We start from the raw sequence: 25,109 nt of genomic DNA, 5'->3' as shown, positions 1-25,109 counted from the left end.
CTGGAAACCAATGATAACGAACACACAACAACCCAAAACCTATGGGATACAGCGAAAGCAGTCTTAAGAGGAAAGTTCATAGCAATACAAGCCTACCTAAAAAAGCTAGAAGAATCTCTAATAAAAAATTTAACCCTACAGCTACAAGAACTAGAGGAAGAACAACAAGCAAAACCCAGATCAAGTAGAAGGAAGGAAATCACCAAGATCAGAGCAGAATTAAACGACATAGAGTCTAAAGTAACAATTCAAAAGATCAACAAAAGTAGGAGCTGGTTCTTTGAAAAGATAAACAAAATTGACAAGCCTTTAGCCAGGCTCATCAAGAAAAAAAGAGAGAGGACCCAAATAAATAAAATCAGAAACAAAAGAGGAGAAATCACAACTGATACAACAGAAAAATAAAGAATTATAAGAAATTATTATGAAGAACTGTATGGCAAGAAATTTGACAACCTAGAGGAAATGGACAGATTCCTGGAAAACTATAGTCTTCCCAGACTGAAGCAAGAAGAAGCAGAAAGTCTGAATAGACCAATAACAGCTAGTGAAATTGAAGCAGTAATCAAAAAACTCCCAGCACACAAAAGCCCAGGACCGGATGGCTTCACAAGTGAATTCTACAAAACATTTAGGAAAGAACTAACTCCTATCCTCCTCAGACTATTCCAAAAGATACAAGAAGAGGGAAGACTCCCAAACTCGTTCTATGAAGCCAGTATAACCCTAATTCCAAAACCAGGTCAAGACACAACAAAGAAAGAAAACTACAGACCAATATCGCTGATGAACATAGATGCTAAAATCCTCAACAAAATATTGGCAAACCGGATCCAGCAACACATTAGAAAGATCATACACCACGATCAAGTAGGATTCATCCCAGGGATGCAAGGATGGTTTAATATTCGCAAATCAATAAACATGATACACCACATAAACAAAATGAAAGACAAAAACCACATGATCATATCAATAGATGCGGAAAAAGCATTTGATAAAGTACAACACCCATTTATGATAAAAACTCTCAGCAAAATGGGAATAGAGGGAGCATACCTCAACATAATAAAGACCATATATGAGAAACCTGAAGCCAACATCATACTCAATGGGCAAAAACTGAAAGCATTTCCCCTGAGATCAGGAACAAGACAAGGATGTCCGCTCTCTCCACTCCTATTCAACATAGTATTGGAAGTTCTAGCCACAGCAATCAGACAAGAAAGAGAAATAAAAGGCATCCAAATTGGAAAAGAGGAAGTAAAACTGTCATTATTGGCAGATGACATGATAGTGTGCATAGAAAATCCTTTAGACTCCACAAAAAAACTACTCAACCTAATAAGTGATTTCGGCAAAATAGCAGGATACAAAGTCAACATTAAGAAATCGAAGGCATTTTTATACACCAACAATAAAAACTCAGAGATAGAAACTGAAAGAAAAATCCCATTTACCATAGCAACAAGAAAAATAAAATACCTAGGAATAAACTTAACCGAAGATGTAAAAGACCTGTACACAGAAAACTACATAACACTGAAGAAAGAAATTAAAGAAGATACAAATAAATGGAAGCATATACCATGCTCATGGATGGGAAGAATCAACATCATTAAAATGTCCATACTACCCAAAGCAATTTATAGATTCAATGCAATCCCTATTAAAATACCAGCAACATATTTCACAGACCTAGAACAAATACTTCAAAAGTTTATATGGAACCAAAAAAGAGCCCGAATAGCCACAGCAATTTTGAGGAAGAACACAGTAGGAGGAATCACAATACCTGATATTAAACTATACTACAAGGCCACGGTAATCAAAACAGTCTGGTACTGGCATAAAAACAGACATATAGATCAATGGAACAGAATAGAGAGCCCAGAAATAAGCCCAGGTTCATATGGTCAACTAATATTTGACAAAGGGGGAAAGAACATCAAATGGAGTGAAAGAGCCTCTTCAACAAATGGTGTTGGGAGAACTGGACAGGGACATGCAAAAAAATGAAACTAGACCACCAGCTCACACCATACACCAGAATAAACTCAAAATGGATCAAAGACTTAAATGTAAGCCGTGATACCATAAAAGTCCTAGAGGAAAAAATAGGCAGGAAAATTTCAGATATCCCACGTAGCAACATTTTCACTGATATATCTCCTAAGGCAAGAGAAATAAAGGAAAGAATAAACAAATGGGACTACATCAAACTAAAAAGTTTCTGCTCAGCTAAAGAAAACATCAGCAAGATGCAAAGGAAACCAACCATATGGGAAAATATATTCGCCAATGACATCTCAGATAAGGGATTGATCTCCAAAATATATAAAGAACTCATACGACTCAACACCAGGAAGACAGACAACCCAATTAAAAAATGGGCAAAGGACCTGAACAAACACTTCTCCAAAGAAGACATACAGAGGGCCCATAGACATATGAAAGAATGCTCAACATCACTAGCCATCAGAGAGATGCAAATAAAAACCACAATGAGATACCACCTCACACCAGTCAGAATGGCCATCATCAACAAATCAACAAACAACTTGTGCTGGAGAGGATGCGGAGAAACGGGAACCCTGGTGCATTGCTGGTGGGAATGCAGACTGGTGCAGCCACTGTGGAAAACAGTTTGGAATTTCCTCAAAAAACTAAAAATGGAACTGCCTTTTGAACCAGCAATTCCATTGCTAGGATTATATCCAAAAAATCCTGAAACACCAATTCAAAAGAACCTATGCACTCCAATGTTCATAGCAGCACTATTTACAATAGCCAAGTGCTGGAAACAACCTAAATGCCCATTTGTAGATGAGTGGATCAAAAAACTGTGGTACATTTACACAATGGAATTCTATGTAGCAGAAAGAAAGAAGGAACTTCTACCATTTGCAACAACATGGATGGAACTAGAGAAAATTATGCTTAGTGAAATAAGCAAGGCAACAAAAGAAAAATACCTTATGCTGTCACCTATTACAGGAAACTAAAGAACAACACAAACAAATGAGCAAAATTGAACCAGAGGTATGTAAACAAGAAGTAGACTAACAGTAACAAGGGGGGAGGGGGGGAGGAAAAGAAGGGTGTAAGGGGAAGGGTCAAGTAAAAAATATATATATATATTTATGAATGACCCACAGACAGCGGCGACTGAGTGGAGACTAAATGTGGGGGAAGGGAGGGACAGGGTGCAGGGAAGCAAGAGGGCTAAAAAAGTGAGACAACTGTAATGGAAAAAGAAACAAAAAATTTTTTTTAGTGGGGGAAAAATGAAAATATGAAGAATGGAAATGCCAGTTCAGTGAATATTAGGACAAAGATTTTCCTTCACGTTGTATATTTTTCTCCCTATTTGATCCCTCCAGAGTTTGGCATTCTAAACAAGTAAGTAATGACATAGGTTTCTTTGCATAGAACTAATAAGACCAGTTGTCAATAGAGGTTCCTTTTTTCTTTTTTTGACCAAGTCTTTGACTGGAATGTCAAGCCTAAAGGAAACATACTTGGGCTCAGGTTGTTACCAAAAAGCCCTGAGGAACTGGGAATGACTTTCAAAGGTAATAAAAGCCCGTGAGATAAAAGGCCTGGTACCATGGTTGGTTGTGCGGTCCACAGCAATCTTTCCAGGGAAGGAACGAAGGTTGTTTTCCTGAAAGACGGCTAGAAGGGACCTTAAGGCACAATGAAAAACCAGAAAGACTTGGAAAAAACAAGTGTGTACAGGCAAGGATGAATGCCAGATATGTGGCTCAGCTTCTGTGCCCTGAAGAACAGACTGAGGGTCACCCCAAATATTCCTTGGGTAAGTTCTCGCAAAGCAGAACTAAAGATCATAAGTGATCATTTGCTGCTCTTGTTATGTTTATGCAAACGAACAGGATAAATTAAAAATGGACTTAATGTAGTCCCTTTAAAGACAAGGAGAGTAATCTTAGGGAGAAAAATCATTATTCAAGGAAAATCACAATGATCAGTGGCAGACTGTAAAGTAGGGCAGCTAACCGTCTTAAAAGTTTCTTCTCACTTAAAAAATGGTTTCACTTGAAAATTAAACCACATCTGTGATATCACCAAAGAGATTCAAGTTGCAGGCAAGTAGAATGTCAAGTGCCTTGCAACTGGATGTCTTCCCAATAAGACAGTCTTACAGATTTAGAGACTTGTTTGTTGGTTATGTTACATAAATTAACATGTGTTTTCTGTTTTCAAAGGGCATAAGCCTATGACCGCATTACCTCAGTGATTGTCCGTACGCATAAGCCTCACTTAATCCTCTCTGCAGCGCTGCCTCCTGAGACTCAACAGTTTGGCTGAACTAAATGGCTGGGTTGGTGAAGAATGGGGTGGTCTGTGGGCTTCACTTTAAAACTGAATTCTCTTTTCTAACCTAATGGCTTGGACAGAAAGGGCCCAGAGGTCTGAGAGGGGGAAACATAAACTATTTCCCTCAGCCCAAACTAAATATAATGGGCAAAAGGGTTTTGGACAGGTGAGATGTGCCTAGCACACCTTCCTCCAAAGAAGCCCCTTTTTTTTTTTTCCTCCTAATGTGGAACATTGAAAAATTAATCCCTGCCTTTTGTCACCTAGTAGTTATGGATTGAATGATGCTTTTTAACCCTTTTTGTCAAATCTGTTGCCCCCAGAACACAACAAGGATGCCAGCCTGCTAAACCAAGCACGCCGTTGTCTGGAGACAGCCAACTGACCTGGAGTCTGCACAATCCTTCCCCATGTGGGAAGGCCACCCTCCCCTCCACACCCCCACTATTATTAGGGATTTCTGGACCCAAGGGTAGGTAGGACGACGACCATGTCCAGCTTGAAGCACCTAGAGGAGCTTGAGACCTTCGCCCATTGTCCTCTACAAGATTACAAAGGGTCTTAATATCTGAGAGGGAGGGATAGTTATTTTTTACGAACCATGCGTATGGACTTGGGGGGGAATGCTGGGGGAGGGAGATACTGGGTGGAGGGGAGTAAAGGGGAAAAAATTGGAACTACTGTAACAACATAATCAATAAAATATACTTAAAAAAAAAAAGAGAGAATGGAAAAAAAAATGGACTTAATGTAGTCCCTTTAAAGACAAGGAGGGTAACCTTAGGGAGAAAAATTATTATTCAAGGAAAATCACAATGATCAGTAGTAGAGTATAAAATAGGGAAACTAACCGTCTTAAAAGTTTCTTCTCATTTAAAATATGGTTTCACTTGAAAGTTAAACCATGTCTGTGATATCATCAAAGATATTCAAGTTGCAGGCAAATAGAATTTCAAGTACCTTGCAACTGGATGTCTTCCCAATAAGACAGTCTTACAGATTTAGAGACTTGTTTGTGGGTTATGTTGCATAAATTAACACGTGTTTTCTGTTTTCAAAGGACATAAGCCTATGATCGCATTACCTGAGTGATTGTCTGTACGCATAAGCCTCACTTAATCCTCTCTGCAGCTCTGCCTCCAGAGACTCAACAGTTTGGCCGAACTAAATGGCTGGGTTGGTGAAGAATGGGGTGGTCTGTGGGCTTCACTTTAAAACGGGTTTCTCTTTTCTATCCTAATGGCTTGGACAGAAAAGGCCCAGAGGTCTGAGAGGGGGAAAACCTAAACTATTTACCTCAGCCCAAACTAAGTATAATGGGCAAAAGGGTTTTGGACAGGTAAGATGTGCCTAACACACCTTCTTACAAAGAAGTCCTTTTTTTTTTTTCCTAATATGGAACATTGAAAAATTAATCCCTGCCTTTTGTCATCTATTAGTTATGGATTGAATGATGTCTTTTAACCCTTTTTGCCAAATCTGTTGCCCCCAGAACACATCAAGGACACCAGCCTGTTAAACCAAGCACGCCGTTGACCGGAGACAGCCAACTGACCTGGAGTCTGCACAATCCTTCCCCATGTGGGAAGGCCACCCTCCCCTCCACACCCCCACTCTTATTAGGGTTTTCTGGACCCAAGGGTAGGTAGGACGACGACCATGTCCAGCTTGAAGCAGCTAGAGGAGCTTGAGACCTTCGCCCATTGTCCTTTACAAGATTACAAAGGGTCCTAATATTTGAGAGGGGGAGGGACAGTTAATTTTTACGAACCAGGGGTATGGACTTGGGGGGGATTGCTGGGGGAGGGGGGTGCTGGGTGGAGGGGAGCAAGGGGGAGAAAATTGGAACTGTTTTAACAATATAATCAATAAAAAACATAAAAAAAAAAAAAAAACAAATCTGCAAGTTAACCAGGCCCAGCTGAGTAGCTCTCATCTGTAATAATATAGTTGCAGTCAGATACTGGCTGGGACTGGAGGCAAAAAATCAACTTGGCTGGATGTCCAAAATGGTTTCTTCCCTCATATTCACAGCCTAGGAATGTCTCATTGTTTTCTCTCTGTCTCTGTCTCTCTCATTAGATAGTTGGCTTGGGCTTCCTCAGAGTATGGAAGCATCAGGGAAGTCACACTTCCTACACGGTGGCTGGTTTCACCTACTATTTATGTTCCAAGAGACCAGAGCAGAAATTGCAACACTGTGTGATCTTGCCTTAGCATAATTTCTGAAGCATTTTATTGGTCAAAAGTAAGTCACAAGGCCAGCCCAGATACAAGTGGAGGAACTACACTGGGAAGCATGGTTCATTTTTGGAGACTACCATACCACAAAGATTTTATATTTTAAGTCTCAAATTATTCTAAAACAAAGAATGGGTTACCTGCATATCATTCCATGTGATTCAAGGAAATTTACCTTACTCCCTGTAGGAAGCATAATATATGCTGTTCTGTAGATATAAACCATCATTCCTCAAATACTACCATGTTTGTTTTCAATGTATTCATAATATTTTACAATTAATTTTGTCCCTCTCTGAGGGACAATGTAGAGGTGCTCATAACTAAAAGCTGGTGGTGATGTATTCTGAGCACTAGCAGCTCACCTGTACGCTTTACTTTTTTAAAACAATTTTATTGAGGTATAATTTACAGACCATAAAATTCACCTATTTTAAGTATATAGTTTGATGATATTTAGTAAACTTATACAATTGTGCAATTATCACCAAAATCCAGTTTTAAAACATTTCCATCACCCTCCAAAATTCTTTGTGCCTGTTTGTTGTAGTCACTCCTTGCTACCACCTCCTACCCCAGGCAATCACTTATCTGCTTTCTGTCTCTATAGTTTTCCCTTTTCTAGAAATTTAAAATAAATGTACTTATACAAATATAATATTAACTGTCTTACTTCTTTAGCTCATCTTTTTCAGGTTCATCCATGTTGTTGCATGGATGTTTCAGTATCAGTATCATGTGTATTGTTGAATAGTATTCCATTTTATTGCTGTTCGACAGTTTGTTTATCCATTCCCCAGTTGATGGTCATTTTAATTACTTCCAGTTTGGAGCTATGATGAATAATGCAGCTATGAACATTCACATATAAGTCTTCATGTGAACATGTTTTCATTTTTCTTTAATAGTTAGGAGTGGAAGTTCTGGGTCATATGGTAAGTATATGTTTAACTTTTTAGAAACTGCTGAACTGTGGCTGTTCTGTTTTACATTCCCATCAGCATTATTTGAGAATTCTGGTTTTTCCACATACTTCCCAACACTTGACATTGTCAGCCTTTTTTTATCACCTGTACTCTTGATCACAATCTCCATAAATATGTGCTTGATATGTCCCTTGTGTATTGGGATAGATAGGCTTGGCTGTTGTAACACAGTACCAAAACAATAGTGGCTTAAACAAGATAGAAGCAGCAGGGTGTAATTGGCCCAAAGCTGGTACAGAAGTAACTCAGCGATGGTAGCATTGTGTCAGATATCCACCTTGTTGCTCCTCTATCCCTAGATAATTGCACTTGTACTCATGACCCAACATGGCTGACCACCACATCCACATTCGAGACAGCAGGAGGAAAGGCCCACACCCCTTTAAAGGCATAATCCAGAAGTTGCACACATCATTTCCACATACATCCCACTGCCACAATTTGATGGCATTGCTTTCACTAGCTGCAAGTGTTACTGGACAGGGAGCCTGGCCCTTAGTGGGTCTGCCTAGCACCAGCTGGTAGTGAGTTCTTGATGTCGTGTAAGAAAGATTTCACAACACGACTATGAAGGTACGGTTATTAAAGCTGGGGACAGTAAAACAAAGAAGAGCTTAGCATAAAAGCAACAGGAGAGCCTAGGATAGGTTGCCTTAGCTCACTGGGAAGTTACAGAAAAGGAGGCCTTGGGGACGAGTTCAGGGGATTAGCCTTGCATGAGCCACTACCCACAATTGCTCCTCTGGTTGCAAGTCTCATGGGAGCCCTTAGAATTTAGAATGTGCATGGCTATCAGGGAAGAAGACAGGGAAGACAAGGGGGAAGGGAATGGCACAGGAGGGAAAACAAGCACTGGGTCCTTTGTCTCGAGACTTATCTCCCTCTTGCAGACAGGAAATTTTAGGGGAAGTCTCAGGGAAGGGTTTCAGCAGAATATTCATCAGTTTTCCAGGTGTGCTCTTTCAGGGTTGTGGTCTCCACTAATTGGTCTATGTCAAGGCAGGGGGTCATTAATCACTGCAGCTGGTCCTGGTGTCACCCACCTGGTTTTGCTGCTTTTCTGGGACTGGAGCTGAATGAAATACAACTGAGGCCTAGATGTTATCTATAGGGAAGTGGCCTTCTGTGTCTGGCTGTAAATTGCTCGGCCAGTAAATTGCTCTCAGTTTCCCTAGTCCACTTGTGCTGCCTTACTGGCCTATCTCACAAGAAGAACTGGGAAATATCTTTCTCTGGCAAACCATGTGTCTTGCTAGAAATCATGGGCTCTATTATTATAAAAAAAGGGAGACACTGATATTGGGCAACAGCCAACAGCTGTCTTTGCCACATCATGTGACTGTACTTGGTGTATTTACTTGATATGTTTAATTCTCACCAACCCCTTACCCAAATTGTGTAGAAAGCTCAGAGCTGGATCACAGGTGATTCTGTTTTTATCTGTCAAGGTACTTACTGGTTTTACATTTCCAATTGTTTCATTCTTACTGATTTTAATATTGGCCTTTGATATATTTTTTGGTTTCATTAGCATTTCTTTCACAAGTTCTCATATTTCTTACATGCCGTTTTTTACATTCCTTAAAATTTTTGAGCCTTTTAGTAAATGTGTCCCAACTTAAAATTCTTTAAATATTCAGAAATGCATAAACATCAATTCCAAAACAGTTTAGAAATGTTTAACATTAAATAATATATGCTTTAAACCACAATTTTAGAAGAGGAAAAAATGTCTTGGAAATACACAATTTATATAAATAGCCACTATCTCTCTGTGAATGACACTATTTAAGACATCAAACACTTTGCTTTCTGTGCTACTTGGTGGATACTTGCATATTCACTGGCTGGAGTGACTTATAGATGGCTAAATTTTGTTCTGTTATGTTCTTAATAACACAACCAGATTTGCAGATACATAAATCTGTATACACATAAAGAACCACTAATTTAACTTATTCACCTCAACATCCTGTCATCTGAATGTTCATCTTCAGTCTCAGGTCTATCACCCAAGATACAGTCATCCTCTTTTTTAGCATACTCCCTAGACATCACAAATACCTCCATCCAGGGATCATTCAGACCCTGGGTAATTGTGGGGCTCCCTGAACATGCACTTACTGCCCCATTGTCACCATGAGTAGAAGCCTGATTCCCATCCACTTGCTCTCTCTTCTTAAGGTCCAGATTGTACCCCCGGGGAACCATAGCTGCCCCTTTTCTTGGTGATTCAGCCAGGGCTTTTACCTATGGATTTTGTTCCTCACAAGTAGAGCCTAGAAACTAGTTAAAATTACCTACAAAATAAAAGAATTTCCTGACTGTAATCCCAAAGAAGGATTAGGTTTGGAGTTGGAGCTAGAAATCCTACAGAGCCCAAATCTCATTTGAACACATCAATTTTTGCCAGAGTTGGGATCAGAGACCTTAAATATGTATGTTTAGGAATAGCAATATGAGGTACACTCAGCACCAGAAAGCACAAATATGATAATGCCCTTATTCCTTTTCTTTAATTCTAGAATATCACACTTTAATAAAGAACATTCCAAGAAGTATACTGGTCAAATTTCTCTAAATGAGAACATTTTCCCCCCATTCGTGTGATGCCAAGGTTCGACCCCAAGAAATTGTTATTTAGTGGGTCTCAAGTGTGGCCTAGCCATGAAGATTCTGCAAAGTTCCCTTGCTGATTGTAATGTGCACCTGTAGCCTCATGCCTTCCAGTATCCACACCCTTGTGCCCTGTGCCCTTGTAGATTCTCCTCCCACATTGACTTCGGGTGTTGCCATGTGGTTTGCTTTGGCCCATGAAATATTAACAAATATGACAGAAGCAGAGACTAGAAAAACATCTGTTTTGGGGCTTGATTTTTCTTACTGCTTTTAGCAGTGAGACTGAGACAACACAGGGGTGACATCTGGACTCCATCTTGACTGAAAGAATCCATCTTGGAGGCCTCTGACTCCTCATTTTCAGTATAAAATTAACTTGACCACATCGTTAAAGGAAAGAACATACAATAGCCCTGGCTAGTGTGGCTCAGTGGATCAAGTACTAGCCTGTGAACTTAAAGGTCTTCAGTTCAATTCCCAGTCAGTGTGCACACCTGGGTTGCAGGTCAGGTACCCAGTTGCGGGCATGCAAGAGACAACCGATCGATGTTCCTTTCCCTCTCTCTAAAAATAAATAAATAAAATCCTTTTTTCAAAAAGAACTCTTAGGTTTACTTTTTCAAAAAGAATGTGCAATAACATCCTTTCTTAACGTCATGTTCTGCAAAATATTTGTTTTGTACAGGACCTCTGAGTGGTCTACTGACCATGGAAAACATCTTGTGACTACCCTGAGATCAACTGCCACCAGGTGACAAGACAACTGACCTCATCCTCATTCCCAAGCCCTACACCCACCACAAAGCCCCTATATGAGCCATCAATAAGAGCCCCTAAGGAAGCTCGACTTCTCTTTTCTGGTCAACTCCCTTGTGCACAAGCTTTTAAAAAAACAAAACAAAACAAAAAAAACTGTATCTGCTTGATCTTGTACTGATTTTATGCTCATTTCCATGACATTGAGACTCAGGAACCTGGTATTCAAGGTCCAGTAACAAGACATCATATGAAAAAAAATCAGACTAGCCTGCTGAAGATACAAGGCTCTGCTAACAGCCAGCACTAACCACCAGAAATGTGAGTCAAGCTTTCTTAGACAATCCAGCTCAAGGGGACCCAAAAAGTTAATGCAGTCATCCACTTCAGTGACCTCAGGCAAGACCAAGAGAAAACCTGCCCTGCTTAATGGACACCAAAATGACGACCCACAAAATAATGAGCAAATAAAATGACTTCTTATAAGACAGTACATTTCAGAGTGGTTTGTTATGCAGCAACAGCTAACTGATTCAGCAGCCAAGGTTGAGAAGCACTGATTATATGAATTTTAGAGATCCTTTTCTTTATTATTTATTTGTTGATTTTTAAAATTACAAAAGGAATGCTCTTAAATTTTGGAAGCTACAAAAATTATCAAGAAAAAAATGATTGTATTACAGAGTCAATGACTGCTAAGTTTTGGTATGTTTTGTTCTTTTTTTTTTCCCCTATGTATATTTAAATAGTATCAAAAAATAGAGTGCAGGTATTATATACTTCTGGCCAAGATGGAGGCATAGACTGACACACTCTGTCTCCCTCCACAACTAAGAAGGATTACAACTACTGCAAAACTAAAAATAAGAAGTTCCTGAAAATAAAGCTACATGGAAGTCCAACATATGAAGTCACAAACAAGTGGTGCTCATCTGGACGGGTAGGAAGTGCGAACCCGCGGCTGAGAAAGATTGAGCTGTGCTGGAGGCGGCAGCCACAGCAGTGAACAACAGGACCTGGTAAGCAGACACCTGTATTTGGGGGGAAGAGAGAAGTGCCTGGGAGCTGGTACTGGCCCCAGCTGCAGACCAGATCCGTCGGCTTCCAATTCCAACACCTGGGAAGGCAAACCCCATTGGGAGGCAGCCCTGTTCCTCAGTGGAGAGTAACAGCAGGAATCCATCTTGGACCCCCACCCTCATGCAAAGCACCACAGTGTGGTGAAAAAGGTTGCCAGGTTGTGACGAGCACACGGAGCTCCGCCCAATATAGCGTAGGAGGTGTGACAGCGCCCCGCCCAAGAAGGAAAGATAAACAAAGCAGTCAGAATGGCAGAATTAATGATTGAAGTACCAATCACACAGCTAACGAAAAAACAAATAAAAGCCTTGACCGATGAACAAATAGCAAATCTTTCCGAGGCTCAGTTCAGAGCTATAGTTATAAGATAGCTTACAGACCTAACAGCGGGGCTGAATCAAGACAGGGAAGGAATGAAGGCTAGTCCTGCTGAATTGAACAAAAATACATACAAGTGGTGAGGAAGGGAAAGCCATGGATCAAATTAACAAATCAGAACATAGGGAAGGAACAAACAGTGAACCAGTGCAGAAAGAGGAAACAAAAAGTGAGCAATATGATGAGAGGCTCAGAAACCTCTGGGACAGCTATAAGCGATCGAACATTCGAATTATCAGATTGCCAGAGGGTGAAGAAGAAGTAGAAATTGAAAAACTATGTGAAAAAATAATGAAGCAGAACTTCCCTAACTTGGGGAAGGAAATAGACTTACAGGTCCAGGAAGCACAGAGAATTCTGGATAGGCTGGACCTAAGGAGGACCACATCAAGACACATTATCATCAAAATGTCAAAAATTAAAAATAAAGAGAGAATATTAAAAGCAGCAAGAGAGAAGTATTATGTACAAAGGGGTCCCAATTAAGACTATCAGCTGATTTCTCAAAGGAGACTTTACAGGCAAGAACGGACTGGCAAGAAATATTCAAAGTAATGAATATCAAAAACCTACAACCATGATTCCTCTATCCAGCGAAGCTGTCATTCAGGATAGAAGGGCAGAGAAAATGTTTCCAGGACAAAGTAAAACTGAAGGAGTTTGTTAGATCCAAACCACTGTTAAATGAGATGTTAAAGGTACTTGTTTAGGAGAAGGAGGATCAAAACTATGAACATTAAAATGAAAACTGTATCACAATAACCAACAGCAGAAGCTAGGGAATCGAAACAAAGGCAAACTAAGTAGGCAACGAAAGGGGAAAAAGAATTATAGGTACAGGTAACATATTGGGGGAAGTCAACGGGGAGGGGGAAGGGGGAAAAGGGAGGGAGATGATGCAGGAATTAAGAAGCATAGTCGGAGGAAGTGGAGTAGACAGGAAGATGTTGAGAAGAACTATTTGCACAACCAATGGGCATGGACTAAGGAGGGGGACTACTAGAGGGAGGGGGGAGCAGGAGGGGAAGGAACTGGAACAACCGTAACAGCATAATCAATAATAAAAAAATAGAGTGCAGTTTTTATTCTATTTTTTCACTTATTTTATCATATATATCTTCATGCATCATTCAAAACTTCATTACCACATTTTTTCCTCTTAATGTTAATGAGATTTAACAGTTAACAGTTTCATTTAAAGTCCTTTGTCTCTTTATTAAGAAACTAATTATCTTAAGTACCTTGAAGCAGACTTTAATGAAGCAGTGTAATGTCCAAAAATAACTATTTTATCCTAACTGTATGCAAACACTAATTTTTCCTCTGTGTGTAAAACTCAAAACTTTTTGTATAAATACTTTCCTTAAGATGAGCACACCTGAAATATTAACACTGCTTTCAGAATAGTAAGAGGCATAAAGAATTGTCTTGGACTTCTAGCCCAGATGGAGGCATAGGCAGACATGCTGCATCTCCCTCTACAACTAAGAAGGAATTACTACCTCAAAACTAAAAAAGCAACCAGAAGTTCCAGAAAATTGAGCCACATGGAAGTCCAAAAAACAAAGATATAAAAAAGGAATACTCATCCATACAGGTAGGATGGGCAGAGAGGACGTGGTGTGTTGGCGGCAGCAGCAATGGTGGCAGCAGCAGACCAGCAGGAAGAGCAGTCACACGTTTTAAAAAGTTGAGAGGGACACCTGGGGAGCACTCCCAGCACCAGACCAGATCGAGCGTAGCTAACAGACCCAACACCGGGGAAAATAAAGCCTCAATGCTTCTGATTGTGAAAACCAGCAGGGGTTGGGGAGGAGAAAGAAACTGCTTGTCTTTCAGCAGAGTCCGCTTGTTTAAAGGGCCCCCACGGTCCTAGAACGTCCACAGACCCACCCACTCTGGGAAGGACGGCCAGGGCAACAGCTTAGAGAGGCGCCAGTGCCATATGAAAGTAGGAGAAGTGCCTGGAAAGGGGGCGGGTGCTGAGCAAGCGGCGTTGTTCCCTCTCAGACCCCTCCCCCACATACAGCACCACAACGTGGTGAAACAGGTTGCCCTGTACTGATGAATCCCTAAGGCTCCACCCCTTACAGGGTAACAGGAGCGACAGCTCTACCTAACACACAAAGGCAAACACAGGAGCCTGTCAAGTTGAGGAGATAGAGAAGTATGGCCCAAAAGAGGAACAGATCAAGGTTCCAGTGGGAGAACTAAGTTTTGAGGAGAAAGCCAACCTAACAGACGGAGTTTAAAACACTAATGATAAAGATGCTCACAGACTTGACAGATATGCTTGAGTATGGCAAACACAGAAAGGAAGGGAAGGCTATGCTAAGTAAAATGAAGAAAAATGAACATGAAACCAATGGTGAAGGGAAGGAAACCAGGGTTCAAATCAATGATTTGAAAGAGAAGGAAGAAATAAACAGTTAACCAGTACAGAATGAAGAAACTAAAATTGAAAGAAAATGAGGAGAGGCTGAGGAACCTCTGGGACAACTTTAAACGTGCCAGCATACATATCATACGGGTGCCAGAAGAAGAGCAAGAAATTAAAAGCTTATGTGAGAAAATAATGAAGGAAAACTTCCCAAATTTGGTGAAGGAAATAGACATGTAAGTCTAGGAAGCCCAGAGAGTCTCAAACAAGCTAGACCCAAAGATGACCACACCAAGACACATCATAAGTAAAATGTCTAAGGTTAAAGAAAAAGAGAGAATCTTAAAGGTATCAAGAGAAAAGAAGAGTTACCTACAAAGAGGTTCCTATAAGACTCTCAGCTGATTTCTCAAAAGAAACTTTGCAGGCAAGGAGGGACTGGCAAGAAGTATTCAAAGTGATGAGAGACAGGGACCTACAACCAAGGTTACTCTATCCAGCAAAGCTATCATTTAGAATGGAAAGGCAGATAAAGTGCTTCCCAGACAAGGTAAAGCTAAAGGAGTTCATCATCACCAAGCCATTATTATATGAAATGTTAAAGGGACTTGTTTAAGAAAAAGAGGATCAAAACTATGAACATTAAAATGACAACAAACTCACAGTTATCAACAACTGAATCTAAAAAATAAAAACAAACTAAGCAAACAACCAGAACAGGAACAGAATCATAAGTATAGGGATCATTTGGAGGGTTATCAGCTGGAAGTGGGAAGGGGGAGAATGGGGAAATGGTGCAAGGATTAAGAAACATAATTGGTAGGTACAAAACAGGCAAAGGGGATGTTAAGAATAGTATAGGAAGCGTGAAACCAAACAACTTATATGCATGACCCATGGACATGAACTCAGGTGGGTGGGATTGTTGGAGGGAAGGTGTATACTAGGCAGAGGGGAGCAAAGGGAAAAGAAATTGAGAAAACTGTAACAGCATAATCAATGAAATATACTTTAAAAAAAAGAATGATCTTACTTTTAGAGTCTTTGAAAGCTTTATTAATTACTTCAAACTACATTATTTGCCATCACATTACTACTTCATTTTACTACTACCTGCATCTTCTGTAGGATCCTTCCTATAGCATTAAGCATGAGAGGACCATTTACTTTTTAATTTTTAATGATAATTGAGATGACTTGTTTTGATAGAAGTGGGGTGGCAATTAGGAAAAAGCCACAAATACCAAGAAGAATAATGTGTACAAAGGGATTGTTTTGTTTCATTTTTATTTGATTCTTATTAAAATTTCCAAATTCCAAAACAATCTTTTGTGTAGAATTTCTCTCCTCAAAAAGCCATGCAGCAGTTGAACCACCAGGGGGAGCCCTGAGAACCTTTTCTAAAGTATTACCTGGAGAAGCGAGGTATTGGTTTGGGGCCTAAAAGTGTTTCAAAAATGTGGCCAAACCTGCCTTGCTGCACAAAACAATTCCTCTATCACAGACTTGCAAAGCAATTGAGTTTTTTCTCTACAACACAAGGTTTCCAAATTAAGATGTCTTTCCTTATTAGTAAATGAATAAAGTCATTGAATAATAAAAAAAGAAATAAAGCAGCTAATATCCAACAAACTGAAGTGACAATAGCTTTTAAGGCCAATTAAATCAATACAAAATAAAATAGAGAATGACCATGGAGGTTGTAGACCATGTCCTGAGTAATAAAAGAACTATCCAAGCAGCCACATTGATGAGGTCCTTACGGATCCTATCAGCGTTCCAGGTGGCAACCCAAGCTCCCAGAGTTGGAATTGCACGACATCACATCATGTGGCCATAGAGTTGGATTAGATCAGTGTGCTCTTACACACAAATTTAAAGAAGAAGAGGGTGGTGTGGAATTATGAACAAAGACTGCCCTTTGGTCTCCTTGGAAGGAACTACACCAGGTCCTTCTTACTATCTAGATGGCAGCCAAACTTCATAGACTTGAACCTTGGGTGCATATCTCACAACTGAAGAGGACACAACCTGACCTCCAAATCAAACTGATAAGGAAGAGAAGTAGCCAACATCAATGTACACTGCTTTTTTCCAAGATGCCAAATCAAGACTAAACACTTTAACTAACCATGAAATCCTTCCTTGTTCTCTTTCGTTCCCTTATCTGGCACTGGCCTGGAAAGATAATGCCATCATCCATATCTCCCAGACCACTACTAAGGGAAATAATCTTTGGAATTTAGAACAATTTTTATTTTAGGCTAGGAGATATATACTTTCCAAATGCTCTGAAAACTGAATTGACCCTTTGCTTGAACAGGCAAAAATAATCCCTGCGAATGAATCTGTTAACAGTGTCACCTTAGTGGAAGTAAGTAATCCTTAGTGGAGGGATTTATCTTTGTGGTGATTATCATTTTCTTTAAGCCTATAAATGCTGTGTGGTATGTAGGAACAGGGGCTCCTTCCCAAGCTCCAACACCCCACCCCACCCCCACCCCGTGAGGATACGAAGAAGGCCATCTGTAAGAGCACTGTGGGACGGATCTTGGGAACCTGCCCAGTTCCTCTGTCAAGGAATGGCCAAAGAGAAACTGCTTCTAGATGTAAGCCCATACTGTAAACAAGTGTAGAGAACAGCTAATATTTTGATCTCACAGCAGCTTGCAAGTGAGCATGCTCCCTCTCCCCCAGCTCCACATGCTGTTTCCTTCGTTCCTTGTACTCTATATAACCGTGTACTAGCAAAGTCTATGTTGCAGAAAACTTCACTGGCTGGCCACCCCGGTGCACATGAAAATCTTAATAAACCCATATCTTACACACACACACACACACACTCACACACACACACACACACACAAACTATCCACCAAAAACAGTACTTTCTTCGTGCTTGATGAAATCCCCTCAGAGGTTCCAAAACCTGGAAAGATTCCTGAAACTCCAATGTGGAATTCAAAATAAAAACAGTATTAATATACAAAGCACCTCATTGGGCTGCATTCTTATGACTTCTGCACCTTACAGTATGCCTCAATAGAAGTAAAACACTGATTTGCTGTTCCACTTATTTATACATTCATTGGTTGACTCCGATATGTGCCCTGACCAGGGATCGAACCTGCAACCTTGACATATCAGGATGATGCTCTAACCAACTGAGCTACCCAGCCAGGGCCAAAATAATTTTTCTTTAGTGCCCTTCTAGTCCAACACTAATTCTCACAGAAAGAAAGAAATAAAATTAAAATGTCATTATATGCAAGTTATTTTAATCATCATGCTCTTAACTTACTTAGAAACTGCAATAGCTTTAACTTGTATTTTTCCATCAGGCAGTGTAATAGGCTTTGTATACTTAAATGTATTTTTTTCACCATAACCAATTCTGTTTAGAAATTCAGGTTTGCTGCCATCCAAGGTATAATATATGTTGACATCTGGGGTATCTGAAAAACCCAAAACAGAATAACTGGGATTAACGCTAAAGCAACAAGTCCCTGAATAATGCCAAAGGGACAGTTACTTAACAAGATTTTTTATACATTGTACAAATAATAACTAACAATAATTGAGTTCCTTCTCAATGCCAAACACTGTACCTTACATGAATAAGCTTGTTTCATCTATACAACCCTATTAGATAGGTCCTATTTTATACCCACTTTATAGATGAAGTAACTGAGGCCCCAGAGAGGTTAAGAAATCTGTCACATAACAGCAGAATTGTGGTTTGACTTCTTCTAAGTTGGATCCATAGCCCATGCTCTTGAACCACTATGTTATTGTGTATCTCCAATAGCGCACTGATACCTACAGAGTACGGGTCTATTTTAAGACTGGAACACCAATTTAGAAAGCAGAAGCTAATTTTTCATTTTTTTGAGCATTGCTTAAGAAATGATTTTATATTTTATTTGGACTTCGTAAATGATTCATTCTTACACTTCTTGGAAAAATTGTAAAGGTAATAAGTTCATATGAATCAAGATTCAAAATTTCAAAATATGATATATAATTAAAGCTCTCCTTCCCACTCCCAACATCAGCAGTCAAAAGGCAATCAATGGTATCTTGGGTATCCTTTCAGAAATATTTTATATCCATACAAGCATATATATGCATGTTCTTAATTCTCTCACTGGGGATACACCAGTGACCAAAGTCCCTGCTTTCATGGAGCTTCCATTTTAGGAAAAACGCACAAACAGTAAACAAACAAAAAATGATATACAATATGTTGAATGGTGATTAAATGCAATGGAATAAATAAAGCAGGAAATAAGGTCTGCTCAGCAAGCACGTAAAGGAGGAGGCAGAAGCATATTCTTGTATGTTTAAAAGACATTTATATTTCCTTTCCTATAAAATGTCTTTTTACATCTTTTGTCCATTTTTCTATTAGGTTATTATTCTTTTTGTTACTTAATTGTAGAACCACTTATTAGACATTTAAAATATTAGGGAATTTGGATACCCTATGACTCATATCATCATTTGTCAATAACCATTCAACTTCAAGGCCATGGGCACCTATATTAAAATTTATATTTTGCTTTGAGAATTTTAAAAATTAGTATTAGCTTTTACGATAAAGGGAGACATAGTATAATATATTCTTAGTTGGAACTCTCCATCTAGAGAGCACAGGGATCGTAATACAAAAAGAGGTAAATGATTTTCACACATATCAGTTATTAAAGTATTTTGGAATCTCTGTTTTAAACAAATATTTTTTCATATGTTTTATGTATAAAATTTTCCCTCTACTTTATATTATACATATATGTGTGTATATATACATGCATATATGAGAATACATACACACACTTCTGGCATTAGTAGGAAATATATTCAGTGCTTTATTTCTGTAGTAATAGTTAAGGTTTATTTTGGCATTACTGCATGCTAGACCCTGAGTAGCTCACATCAACTCACTTAATCCTCGCAATGGCTCTAAATGTTAGATATTATTATCACTATCTTATAATGAGGAAACAGACTCAGAAAGGCTAAGTAATGTACCAAAAATAACCAGATATTGTCAAAGCCAGGATTCAATCTCCAACCTGAGTGGAGACCCTGTATTAGTAGATTAAATTTATTGTCCCAGCAAAATAATAAGCATCCTGGGAATGTTTGGGGAAGCACCAGGACAGCTGCAATTATGTACCTACACAAATGAAACAGTGGTCAAAATTAACCATTTCAATCTAAATATACACCACTATATAAAACACCAAGTATAACACTGTTGCAAATTTTGGAAGTTTTATAAACTTCTCAAGGTCCTGATTATAGAAAGCATGCAAAGAAGAAAATCAACAACCAGATGAACATAACGAGTACGGCCATGTTGTTTTAAACCATTTCAAGTATGTTTGATTCTTACTTGATTTCATTTCCAAGAGTGTATTGTTATCAATTTCATGGTTGGCTTTTCCAGGCTGAGGCACTCGCAGTGGTATGATCTGAGGGACACACACTGAACCACCAGTCATTTTTTCCCTGCTTACACTGAAAAAAAAAAAAGTAGATGAAAATAAAACTCCAATGGCTACCTATATTTGAACACAAAAGCTGAAGAGAAACATGTTTAAATACAGTAAAATTAGTAAAAACTAAAGAGAATACTGTTAGTATATCACCTAAAAATATTATTCAATTTTTTTTTTACCTCAAGTTGTTATTTATTTTCATGAAGGGGAGTAGAAAAAAGAACCTTTTAGGAGAGTGAAAATATACTTTATTTTAATACAAAAACTGACAGCAATATTCTGGTTCCAGAGAGACAAAAGAAAATAGAAGCATTCTATAATGTTTTAATTTGCCTTTCCAATCAATTCTAAAGAATACTGTACTCCAATTTCATTCAACATTATGACTTAGGGAGTTGAAATTTTTTCCCATGATAAAAATATAATTTTGACAACCCCAACATTGATAATTTGTAAAGAATGAAATTAAAAAACTTCTAATAGTATATCAATAATTAATGCTTTCCTCTTGTTACAGAGTGAAAGGGGGTTCTTTCACGGGGGGCCTTGGTATAAAACCCAACTAGTGTTGAGGAAAACAGATCTTTATTAACAGTATTCCAACCTGGGGAGGGCAGTGAGCACTTCAGCTCAGAGCTCTGTTCTCCCATGGGACTCAGCACTTCCCTTGCTCCCCAAAAGACTATAAGACAAAAACATGTCCAGAAGTTCCCCATCCCTTATCTGTCAGCTGTCTCCTTCAGGATCTGGGGTATTGTGAGAAATGCTCACAATAAAAACCGGGACACAGGATTTGAGCAGTAAAGCGAGGCCTTTATTCACGAATCTGCAGAGCCGGGCGCACCCTCACAGCCAGGAGAATGTGCGCGCCAAATAGACAAAGGAACCTGGTTTTATAGTCTTGGCTTCCCCACCCTGAAATTGCCACCCTAAAGTGAGAGTGATTAGCTTCCCCGCCCTAACGCAACTAGTTTTCCCTCCCCTCTCCTTCTTCCCCGTTTCTCCATGACCGGATACTCCAGAGTTACAATCTAACACGTTCATCTAAATGCCCCTATTGTGATTTGTGAATATGCTAATGCTGTCTACTCCCTTCTCAGAGATCCTTTAATTACATTTGCCCTTAAGACCCTTTAATTACATTTGCCCTTTGTTACCAATGACTTTTTACTGGTTTGGGAGTCACTATGTCCTTGTTTCCAACAGTATGATGTCATCAGCCACCGTATAATAGTCCAGGAAAACATGTACCATATTGCACTGGATCACACATGGTTCTCTCTCTGCCCTTTCAAAGCTGTATGGATCTCTTCTCTGCCCTCCTTCTACCTCCTTGGGAACCACATGGTTTGCCCCTCTCTTCCCTCTCTACAAATCGTGTGCATCTCCTCTCCTCTCCTTAAAATGGCTGCTGCCTTATTTTTAAATCCCTGACCATGGCCTGTGATGCAGTGGGCATGGTAACCAGTTCTGACCATTGATAGAACCTTGTGCAGGCCCCATGAGCCCTTTCTTTACCATTCTATGGTCAAAACCCCTCCCATCTCCTTGGGGCCTTGGAAGAACCAAACCTATTTGCATAACTAAGACACTAGCTACCAGCCATAGATATGCAAAGGCATCTTGAAAGCTGTCCCCTTCCCCCAACCCCCAACCTACAGGCTCTGGGGATTTGGGGGGGGACCCCGCTCTCTAACACTCTCTCTGAATCAAATACTATTTTAACCACTGTAAGAAATTGGTTGATCAATAAACTTGATGAAATGTGTATCAAAATGTTCATGAAAAAATACATTTTTATTTCTTATTATCTTTACCTTGTAGATATTTTCTAAATGGATATTTGAAATGCACAGAAATAAAAGTTACCTATCATGCAGTGCTGGAGAGATTAAAAACTCAAGAGAAGTAAAACTACCTAAATTCTAGAGTTGATCAATTTAGGGTAATCTCTTAATTGTATATAGATTGCTCAAGGGTTTAAAGCTAAATTGTATAAGCCAAAGTTACCAAGAAATAAAATCTTATATGAATTTTATCACAAATCAACAATCCTAGTAAAAGGAGATAATACAACTACACAGAAAAATCTGCATTTGAACTTTTTTTTTTAAAGGAAGTCATCAACTGAAATAGTAGAGAGCTTTCCAATTGTTGAATATGAAACTTCTCAGAATCCCTTGGGAAACAGTGAGGGCTTCCATTCAGACTCTCATCTCTTCATTGGTTTAAATGATGGGGGAAATGTTTCAGTAGCTACAAAAATAGTATCAGATGATTTCCATTATCTACATTTATTCCCATGAAAACTTTCATTCCCTAGTCTCCTAAGATTTAAACTATGATCTTCCTACAAATATAAGACGGGGTAAAAAAGCATTTGCTGGAATCATCCTATTTACTGGCTTTTGTCCATTTGCCAATCTCAATTTCATTTGACTAACTTCCCTGATAAAGTAATAAGGTCTTTCTACACAGAAAAATTATCTGCCTTCATCAAAACTATAACAGACCTACCTTCCTTGGACATTGAGATGGACAGGCAAGTGGAATCATGGATAACTTCTTTTTTTAAGATAGAAAATAAATATCTATGGTACAAATACTTCACAACTGAGTTTCAGAATGTGTTCTTCATCACTCAATTTTAAGGAATGTTGCTCTTTCCTCATTAGCCCTCTACTCCACACCATTCACTGGACAGAACAGGCATCCTTCTTTTTAATCTTTTTCACACTTTACACTGTGAGACAAGGTTCAGTATCACCTGAATGTCAAGTTACTACTATTTAAAAATAGGTGAAAAGTGCTGATGGCTGTCTGTGTACTGGTGCAGATGTGACATTTTTCACCCACTGAAGCTACTGCTATAGAATTTCTCAATAGATCACCTGATAGTGTTTCTTCCTGGAATCAGATACATCAGCATCCAAAATTTAACTACAAACTTTTGCTCAGCAATAATGAGTTTGAAGAAAGGTAAAGTAAGTCTCCCTAAGCCAAATGGATACAATATGGGGCTTTTTAAAATCTTTCTGTACTAAGTACTAATAGGTTATAAAATTCAGTATGCTTATAAAAATCAGACTGTTTTCATAAAGCCAGTGCTTACTAAATATCAGTATATCAAAGGGAGGAAATCATTGCCATTTTAAAGCAATATACTTAACATTTCCAAAAACAGCCTATGAGAAATAGCATTTCTTAAATAAGTTAGGCATGCAAAATTACCAAAAATGTACTACAGTCACAACCCCATCTTTGTAGTAGTATTTAGGAAGTCCATTTTAAAAAATGTCTAAATACACTGCAAACTTTTGTTTTATTTTTACCAAGTACATCTTCCCTTTTTAGAGCACAAATAATTCCTGGTTTAGGACTTAAATTTAAAAAACAAACAAACGATTGACTATGGGAGAAGCGGTGGCAGGGTTGGGGGAGCAATGGGAGAAAAAGTGGGACAACTGTAATAGAAAAACAATAAACAAATCAAAAATAAAATAAAATAAAAATGAAAAACAAACATGCAGAGTGCTATTCCTTTTTGTGGCTGTACAAAAATTTAATTGAAGGAAATGCAATGATCTACATTAGACAAAACTCAAAAAAATGCGTATTCACCGTAACAACTATAATTTAATCCAAAAGGAGTGAGCCATCCTCTACCCAAAGTCTAAGAGTAAATGAAGGTGGAATGGAAAAGCTGTTAATATGTGTTTTATCTTATTTTTTTATATAGGATGGATAATACATTCTTTAGTTACCCACATTAAATATGCTTTAGAAACAAAATTCTACTTGATATTTTGACAAGCCCACCCTACATTCCTTGGGTTAATTTCTGTAAATGTTATTTTTTACCTTATGAATCACTGTGCTGCTATAGCTAAATCAACTAAATATCAGTTCATGTAGTGTTGCTCAAAAAAAATCTACGAACAGCAAGGTTTATGCTTACTTATAAAAAGGAGCTTTTTAAAATAATGGAAGAAAGCAATAATGTTCCAAATGAATGATACTGGGCAAAATACATATAGTAAACACCACATTTAGACAGAATGTTAGGTGCCCATTGGTTTATCTTGTATGGATAAAATGCTCAAGAAAGATTGAGAATATTATCCCTCCCTCTAAACTTTTAGCTTCTACATAATATCGGATGTTATAATTGGTATAAAGGATAAATGCTTTTAGGAAAAGTAAAAATCCATGTACAAAGTAAAACAGCAAAATCTGTAGTGACTTTGGTAGAAGGATCTCTTCTCTGGTGGTAACACCCTTTTGCACATATTCAGGATGGACTAAACTGCAACACAGTTTTTGAAACAGTAGCAATCCTTTCATATACTCTTAATAAATATTATATAATTCCAAAAATACATAAATATTCCCGTACCATGCATTAAGCACCAGTTTGAGTGATAAGGCCATGATTACTATTTTAACAGTTAAATATTGCATCTCAAAAGTCCTGCCATCTATCCCTGGCTGGTGTGGCTCAGTGGGTTTAGTGCTGGCCTGTGAACCAAAAGGTTGTTGATTTGAGTCCCAGTCAGGGCACATGCCTGGGTTGTGGGCCAGGTCCCCGGTAGGGGGTGTGCAAGAGATAACCAATTGTTTCTTTTACACATCCATGTTTTGCTCACTCTCTTTCTCCCTCCCTTCCCCTTTTTAAAAATAAATAAAACCTTGAAAAAAAAAAGTTCTGCCATCTATATACAGTGAATGGATACAATGGTGAGGGCCCTAGAAAGATGGAAAACTACCTCTAACGTGAAAAGCTTGTGATGAAGTGTCTCCAAATTAGAAGAGAGGAGGATGTAG

General features: G+C 38.7%; 1 protein-coding gene across 1 annotated transcript in view; it reads right to left on the bottom strand.

Annotated features, from left to right (window-relative positions):
• The window catches only part of DZANK1 (double zinc ribbon and ankyrin repeat domains 1), a 136,587-nt gene that overhangs the window by 106,072 nt on the left and 5,406 nt on the right, over positions 1 to 25,109 (bottom strand). Inside the window, exons 3-4 of the mRNA XM_090286005.1 lie at positions 20,180 to 20,304; positions 18,083 to 18,236 (exon numbers count right to left, since the gene is read on the bottom strand). Of these exons, the coding sequence (XP_090142131.1) occupies positions 18,083 to 18,236; positions 20,180 to 20,288 (263 nt within the window). The 5' untranslated portion in view covers positions 20,289 to 20,304. The remainder of the gene's footprint in view (positions 1 to 18,082; positions 18,237 to 20,179; positions 20,305 to 25,109) is intronic.

The sequence above is a fragment of the Furipterus horrens genome, unplaced genomic scaffold (assembly GCF_987537825.1).
Source record: "Furipterus horrens unplaced genomic scaffold, mFurHor1.1.pri manual_scaffold_8, whole genome shotgun sequence".
NCBI classification, from domain to species: domain Eukaryota; kingdom Metazoa; phylum Chordata; class Mammalia; order Chiroptera; family Furipteridae; genus Furipterus; species Furipterus horrens.
The sequence above is the reverse complement of the archived record's forward strand: the minus strand, read 5'-3'. Positions and strand labels throughout refer to the sequence as shown.